Source organism: Penaeus vannamei, chromosome 35 (genome assembly GCF_042767895.1).
Source record: "Penaeus vannamei isolate JL-2024 chromosome 35, ASM4276789v1, whole genome shotgun sequence".
Lineage (NCBI taxonomy): Eukaryota > Metazoa > Arthropoda > Malacostraca > Decapoda > Penaeidae > Penaeus > Penaeus vannamei.
Window position 1 is genome coordinate 11,506,781 of NC_091583.1, and position 7,231 is coordinate 11,514,011.

Genomic DNA, 7,231 nt, shown 5'->3' on the forward strand with positions numbered 1-7,231 from the left:
GTTGTACAGTTTGTAATTTGTATTTGATTTTGTTTTTAGGTATTTCCACAAACTTTTATATATTACTTACTACTTTCTTCTTTCTTTAGGATGAAGTCCATGAAAGATACCTCATAGAGAAGTATGGTTGTCGCTGGTTGGCCCATACAATTCGTCACCAATACGACCTAAAGATGCAGGAATCTTCATGGCTGCGGCGTGTCCTCTTCAACCCCTCATCCCGTATGGCACGTCAGGTCACTGCACAAATGGTGGAGTCCCTGTGCTCATCATCCCAGCGCAAGAGAGAGGTAATTGGTTTTGGATGAAATGGTTAAGTTGCAGAAAACTTCAAATTTCAAATAGTTAGTGACGAGATAACCTTTACCTCATGCTGATTTGCTCATTTGTCACTTTCAGGTACTGGATATGCTCACAACATTCTTACCAGAAATAGGAAAGGCAGGAGAAAGTGCAGCAGAATTTGTCTCCCTGTATCAAACCCTCCTGTTAGGTGCTCACTGGAAATACTACCTGGCACTAAAGGGTGTCCTGCCAACCATCGCCAGTCTTATTACTGCAGAAATTCAGCTGTTGACCACTTTAGAAGAAACAACCCTTACCACAGATCTAAGCCAAGGTAATGCTGCAGATTGCAATTTTGATATGTAATTCTTAGCTAATACTGCTTTGTTTGTAAATAGTATGTTCATGCCATTCTTTTTTTTCCACCTTTAAATGAATATTAGGGGAAAGGTCATCTATTTCTATCCTTTTTTTTCTCTCCTTGATTACAAGCACTGCATGTAATTTGCATTGAATTGCCAAATGCCGCTTCACAAGGCATCATAGGTATTTAGGAAGATCAGTCTTTTGTCAGCCAGTTTAGAGATCACAACTCTACACATGGTTCTACTGTGTGTATAGTAGAACCTGAGGCATGCAGTATAAGTATATGAAAGTTTCATTTACTGGACATTTTCATATATGATTATTGCATTTTTTTTTTTTTTTTACAAAACCTTGTTCTTTTCAGGTTATGCCCTTAAAGTATTGACAGAGTTGCTCTCTCAATTCATTGACGTGGATGCGATCAAGAGTATATATAAGGGGCGCTTAGTCGGCACAGTGTTAAGTGGCTACCTCTCTCTACGGAAGTTGGTGGTCCAACGCACTAAGCTCATTGATGACACCCAAGACAAATTCCTAGAATTGTTGGAAGATATGACTTCAGGTATGTCTTTAATTATATTTGAACTTAATTCTGTTGATTTTTGTTTGTTTCTCTATTTGTCTTTTAGGCTTTTTGGTGATCATGCTTGTATTATTTTGATTTTGTGATTTTATGAATTATGTATTAATTTAGTATTGTTTATGATTCTAGGTACAGAGGCAGAGACAAAGGAATTCATGAATGTTTGTGTTGAAACCCTGAAGCAGTATCCCCAAGATGACCTGCGTACACCTGTTTTCATTTATGAGCGGTTGTGCTCTATAATATATCCTGAGGAGAATGATGTTGGTGAATTCTTCCTAACCCTGGAAAAGGATCCTCAGCAGGAAGATTTCCTTCAGGTTTGTTTTCTTGTATTTTATAAAGAGCAGTCTAAAGGAAGTTGGAATATCTTTTTGTAGATGTCTATCTTACACAAGATCCTGTATATGGGATAAGTTACCTGCCTTGTGCTTTGTTAAATGAAAAACTCCTTGTAATAGTTTCTATGAATTGTTTCTTTTCTTCAGGTATTCAGTTTTCTTCAAGTTGTAGTCTTTATCTTGACTATGTGGTGTGGTTGATGTTTCAGGGTCGCATGGTGGGCAACCCATACAGCAGCTTAGATCCAGGGCTGGGTCCTCTGATGAGAGATGTGAAGAACAAGATCTGCCAGGACTGTGAGCTAGTGGCATTGTTAGAAGATGATAATGGTATGGAGCTACTCATCTGTAACAAGATCATCTCGCTAGACCTGCCTGTGAAAGAGGTATGAGAAAGAGTCATATGCTTATGGAGAAATATTCAGAATCTTTTTCATTTTATTAATCAGTTAAACTTTTAGTTGACATTAGGTGCTCTGTGCTGTTACTAGATGCAGTCCATGAGACCTTTGCCCAGTCTAGGATATTATGAAAGTTAATGGAAGCTCATAATTGCTATATCTATTTTGTATGGAGAAGAAAATATTCAATGATATCATGCAAATATTAATATGCATGGAATGTGAAAGTACAGGCAAAATAGATGTCATTTGTCTACATTGTGATATGCTTCACTAACTCTTACATTATTTCTACTTACAGGTGTATAAGAAAATATGGCTAGCAGAAAACAGTGAGAGTGATGCTATGCGTATTGTGTATCGAATGAGAGGTCTCCTTGGGGATGCTACTGAAGAGTTTGTAGAAACTTTAGATAAGAAGAAGGAAGAAGATGTGGATAATGAACAGGTGTACCGTATGGCCAGTGTCATGTGCCAGTGTGGAGGGCTTGAGGTAAATATTTATCTGGAGAAAGTAGACATGGAATGTGTAAAGTGAGAAATTGAATGTGTTTTTTGTTTATAAATTCTCTTTCTCTTTTTTAAGGAAGCATGTGAGTTGTTTAACTTTGTAAAGAGGGAAATCTCTTATGGTAAATATGTAAATTTTAATGACAAATGATTTATTTCAGGTGATGCTTCAGTGCCTGCAGAGAATAAGTGATCTTTCATATGCCAGAGCACTAGTCACAGTGCTGTTGAAGCTTTTCCAATATTGTGTTAAGGTATGTATTGTAGTTGATTGTGTTATCACTAGGTATATATTTCGATGTTGCTTTTCACTGCCAGGAGTGCCAGTAGTTTTATCTTTAGACTTCATAAATTTTCTCTTGGTCTTCTCAGGTGCGTGTGAATAGAGAACGTCTGATGGTACCTTCATTGAATGCCATCTCTACTTTGCTACACACCTTGAAGCAGTGTCTTGCAGCAGAGCCAGAAGTTGTTGCTGGGCCACCAGGTGGAGCATCTCTCACTGAGCAACTACTTCAGGTAAGGCTACGAGAAAATTATTTCTCTCATATCTTCATATATCTTCTTCATATTCTTAATAATAAACGTGTAGTTATAAGAATAGAAAAATGGTCAACAATCAGATGAAAATTCTATTTTTTCTGTGCTGTTGTATACAGGTACTAGAGGCAGTGTTGGTAGAGGCTTCCTCCATACCAGCTGCATCATACACAGAGTTTGTTGAAACATGTGGTACCCTTGAAGACATCCATCTCCTCTTGAACTATGTAGCTACATCTTCCCGCACCAATGCCCAGGTAAGAAAGTGTGCTTTGTATATATGAAAGCTGTAGATTATATATTGTTAAGTTACTTTGTAATACTTCATTTTGTATTTTAGCTTTGAAATATGAATGTGCTTGTGAGTCTAAAAAGAGAAAAAACTTTTCTGAAAAGTTATATAACAAATTAAAATTTACTATAGAATAATATTAATGTTATGATGTTATTATTGCAAAAATGCTTAAAGCAGGTATTTATGGGAAAGGAATTAGGAATGTCAGTTTGATATGTTTAATTTAAATGCTAAATTAGCATTTTGTATGAAATGCATCACAGAACTAAAATTATACTAAAGATATCCCATGTTCCACAGGTCCGTCAACGGTTGATGCGTGTGCTCCCCTTCCTGGTGTTCTGTCACAAGGAGAAGATGGAACTACTTGTAGGACATTTCCGTCCCGTGCTGGACTTTGAGAAGTTTGATGGAGAACACTCACCGGAAGATGCCGCAAAGATGGAGTCTTTCTGTGTGTTCTGTGATGGCATTGAGCGTAATGAGAATGGCAATCAGTTGAAGGACATGATCATCCGAGCTAATATTGTCAAGGTAATTTTGCAAGCAAAACTGCTTGTGTTTGTTTTTTATAGGGTCACCATTACATATATATCGAGTGTGTTATGAAGTAATATCTGCAGATTAATTAATTGAGCTACTAAGTTTATATATTACAAACTTCTGTTTTGTTTTACCTTATGCACATGATTTTCTCCCTTCACAGGATGCCTTAACATATATAGAAACCCACATGCCAAAGAGTAAGAAGCTGGTAGTAGTTTACAATGATGAGTGGAAAGAGTTTCTAAGTCGACCATCACTCAAATACATCCTTAGACTCTTGACAGGTAAGACCGCTTCTTGGACTTAGTAACGTGAAAACTTGTCTTTAACATTTTGCTAATAAATTTACTGAGATTATGTTGTAGCCTTTTATTCTGGTATTATACATTAATTTTCTCATCCTTTAAAAAGGATTGGCAACGAAGCACAGGGGAACACAACAAGCAGTTGCAGCTACTTGCATACCTCATATTCACCGCTTAGAACAAATATCATCAGATGAACACGTTGGCTCTGTTGCTGAAAATCTGCTTGAAGCACTACGTGATGATCCCAGTATTGCAGTGCAGGTGAGTGGACAATTAACCATATTGTGACGGGGCCTGATTTATTTGTGATTTAATATTATGTAACAGTCTAGACTTTGTAGCTGTGTACAGTCTGTGTACACCTGCAGCGAGTAATGACTTGTTTACACATCATAGACTATTACGTCATGACGGCTATAGTCGTCACCGTCACCAAAGGGTTTATGAAAACCATTTAGATTTGGAAATGTGCATAGATATGTGTATATTCTTCTGCAAATATATACTTATATTATATTCTGCCACATTAATATTCCTAGGTGCAAGAAGTACGTCGTCAGACAAGGCAGGAAAAGAAGCGATTGGCCATGGAGACCAGAAAGAAAGAGTTGAGCCGTCTTGGACTCAAGGCTAATGAAAAGGAGCAAATTACATCCCAGTCTACATTACTGTCACAAATGGGAGAAATTGCTGAGGAATCAGGATTGGTAAATATCATATCAGCCTAAGTAACTTTAATTTGATTGTATTTTAAACTATGCATTTTTACGTGAGTCTTTTGTAAGATTGTATAAACTGTACAGATTTTTTTATGGGTCTTCTTTAAGACTGTGTAACCTGCTTTCCTTTTTTATGTTGGTCTCATGTAATATTCTGTTGTATATTTGTTTATAAATCAGGTATTATGATATTACTGTTACATATCCTACTTTTTAGTAGAATTATATTAATATATTTTATTTTTTGTCTGAATAGGTGTGTGCAATTTGTTTGGAGGGTTATCGCTGCCAACCCCAGAAAGTATTAGCTGTGTATACATTCAGCAAGCGCTGTGTAGTGGATGAGTTTGAGAATAAACCTCACAAGACTTTGGGTTATTGCACTGTTTCTCACTTCAATGTGGTGCATGTGGATTGTCATCTTGCTGCTGTGAGGTAAGTTATGTTAACATGATAATAACCAACCCATTTTTCATTACATAATTTGTAATTTTTTATTGGCAATATGCTTGAAATTATCCAGTTTGCTCAGTATGTGTTTAAGCTTTATGTTTGTGCCTGAAAAATTCCTTATTACTTTAAATGGAACCATATGTATTTATCAAAAGACAAGCTGTGGAAAATTGCAGCCTTTACAAGGATGGAGTATTCACACAGGTCATCCAGGTCTCGGGATGAGTGGGAGAGTGCGGCCCTTCATAATGCAAACACCCGTGCTAATGGTCTCCTGCCATTATGGGGGCCACAAGTTCCAGAATCAGCCTTTGCTTCCTGTCTAGCACGTCACAATACCTATCTACAGGAATGCACTACCCACAGGTAAGGGTCAGCAGATTCTGAATATGACAGTATTTCTCTTGAGAAATTTTAATTGTCAGAGAAATTGATGTAGCGTAATTATTTCATTCTGATTGGTAAGTTGGATGACATGATAACAAACATAAAATAATTTATATTGCAATTAATCTTTTGTCTTGTACTTGTTTTTTTTTTTTTTTTTTTTTTTTTTTTTTATTATTACTATTATTGCCAATGAAATAATAGATAGAAAATAAAAGAAGAGAAAAGAAAAAAAGAAGAAAAAAAATTAACATATTTGTTTTGTTGTAGTTGTTGGTGATTTATGACTTATAACACTTATTTTTCAGGGATATCAGTTACTATTCTACCCTTCATGACCTAAAATTACTCCTGCTGAGGTTTGCCAATGAAAAGTCCTTCAGTGATGATACAGGCGGTGGTGGCAGGCAGTCTAATATGAACTTGGTGCCCTACATTCTCCACATGGCTTTATATGTAATAAACACGTAAGTAATTCAGTTATAGATTTTGGCCCTGAGATGATCTGAATCTTACACCAGGATATATTATATGTAATAATAATGCTTTTTGATTAACAGTTACTATGTATACTTCATAAAGTGAGAATATCAATTAGATATTTGTATACAAAGATGAAAACATATGAATTGCCTTTGCAGCACTCGGTCAGTGGGTCGAGAAGAGAAGAGGCTCTCAACCTTCCTCGAGGCAAGTCAGGAAAGGTGGATTGAAATTGCTTACGAGGCTGAGGGGGCATTTTATATGGGTGTTTTATCATTAGCCATATATTCACCAACCAAATGGACATCCATAAGGGTGCAGTACCTTCAGCGTCTACTAGTCGTTGCTCATGCTAGATCAGTGTCACCTCACCCACCACCTGGAAACAGAGTCACAGACAAAGCAACAAAGGATTGGAGTGTGTACAAGCATGCAGCAATCTTCTGGGCCCTCATTGATGCTATTTACAACACCTTTTTCAAGGTTAGTACTGCCAAGTAGTCAGGGGTGACTACACCAAGTGATACATTTCTTCTTGTTATTAGATTCTTTTTGTAAAGATTTTCCTACAAATCTGTATACTTTTTGCAGAAAACAAGTACAGAGGGAGAATGGAGTGTAACAGTTGCAGAGTTTGTGCGTCATAATGACCAAGTATTGGTGGAAGCTTCCTCTAAGGTCCTCACGCATTATCAAGAGGAGCTCCTGCCTATTTCCTCCTTCATGGAGTTCTGTGATGTAGTTGGTAAGTGGAAGCATTAGACATCATTTATCATAATTTCAGACTCTATGAATAAGCAAATAGATGGTTTTGATCTTCCATTAATGAATGTGATCTTTTGTGATGTATAATTTTACTGATTTCAGTAGCTGATAACTTCTTTATTTTACAGTTTATAAGATTCTTAAAGAGCTGTGATTATTGTATTGCTTTTTACATTTTGAACTCATTCATGTAAGGCATTACTAATTTATCTTATTTCTCCAGGACTTCTGCATGAAATAGAGAATCCT

General features: G+C 36.5%; 1 protein-coding gene across 11 annotated transcripts in view; it reads left to right on the forward strand.

Moving 5' to 3' along the window:
- The window catches only part of poe (E3 ubiquitin-protein ligase-like protein poe), a 51,807-nt gene that overhangs the window by 43,600 nt on the left and 976 nt on the right, over window positions 1-7,231 (forward strand). For 8 of the 11 annotated variants that reach the window (XM_070114063.1, XM_070114067.1, XM_070114071.1 and 5 more), the window contains exons 69-87: window positions 90-290; window positions 400-619; window positions 1,016-1,213; window positions 1,364-1,554; window positions 1,785-1,961; window positions 2,278-2,469; window positions 2,648-2,740; window positions 2,859-3,005; window positions 3,146-3,283; window positions 3,622-3,855; window positions 4,028-4,151; window positions 4,279-4,436; window positions 4,715-4,882; window positions 5,151-5,329; window positions 5,534-5,713; window positions 6,043-6,201; window positions 6,376-6,700; window positions 6,809-6,962; window positions 7,206-7,231. The exon at window positions 7,206-7,231 is cut by the window's right edge and continues 976 nt beyond it. In XM_070114063.1, the coding sequence (XP_069970164.1) occupies window positions 90-290; window positions 400-619; window positions 1,016-1,213; window positions 1,364-1,554; window positions 1,785-1,961; window positions 2,278-2,469; window positions 2,648-2,740; window positions 2,859-3,005; window positions 3,146-3,283; window positions 3,622-3,855; window positions 4,028-4,151; window positions 4,279-4,436; window positions 4,715-4,882; window positions 5,151-5,329; window positions 5,534-5,713; window positions 6,043-6,201; window positions 6,376-6,700; window positions 6,809-6,962; window positions 7,206-7,231 (3,264 nt within the window). The remainder of the gene's footprint in view (window positions 1-89; window positions 291-399; window positions 620-1,015; window positions 1,214-1,363; window positions 1,555-1,784; window positions 1,962-2,277; window positions 2,470-2,647; window positions 2,741-2,858; window positions 3,006-3,145; window positions 3,284-3,621; window positions 3,856-4,027; window positions 4,152-4,278; window positions 4,437-4,714; window positions 4,883-5,150; window positions 5,330-5,533; window positions 5,714-6,042; window positions 6,202-6,375; window positions 6,701-6,808; window positions 6,963-7,205) is intronic. The other 3 variants (XM_070114066.1, XM_070114070.1, XM_070114073.1) reach the window with 1 other exon arrangement.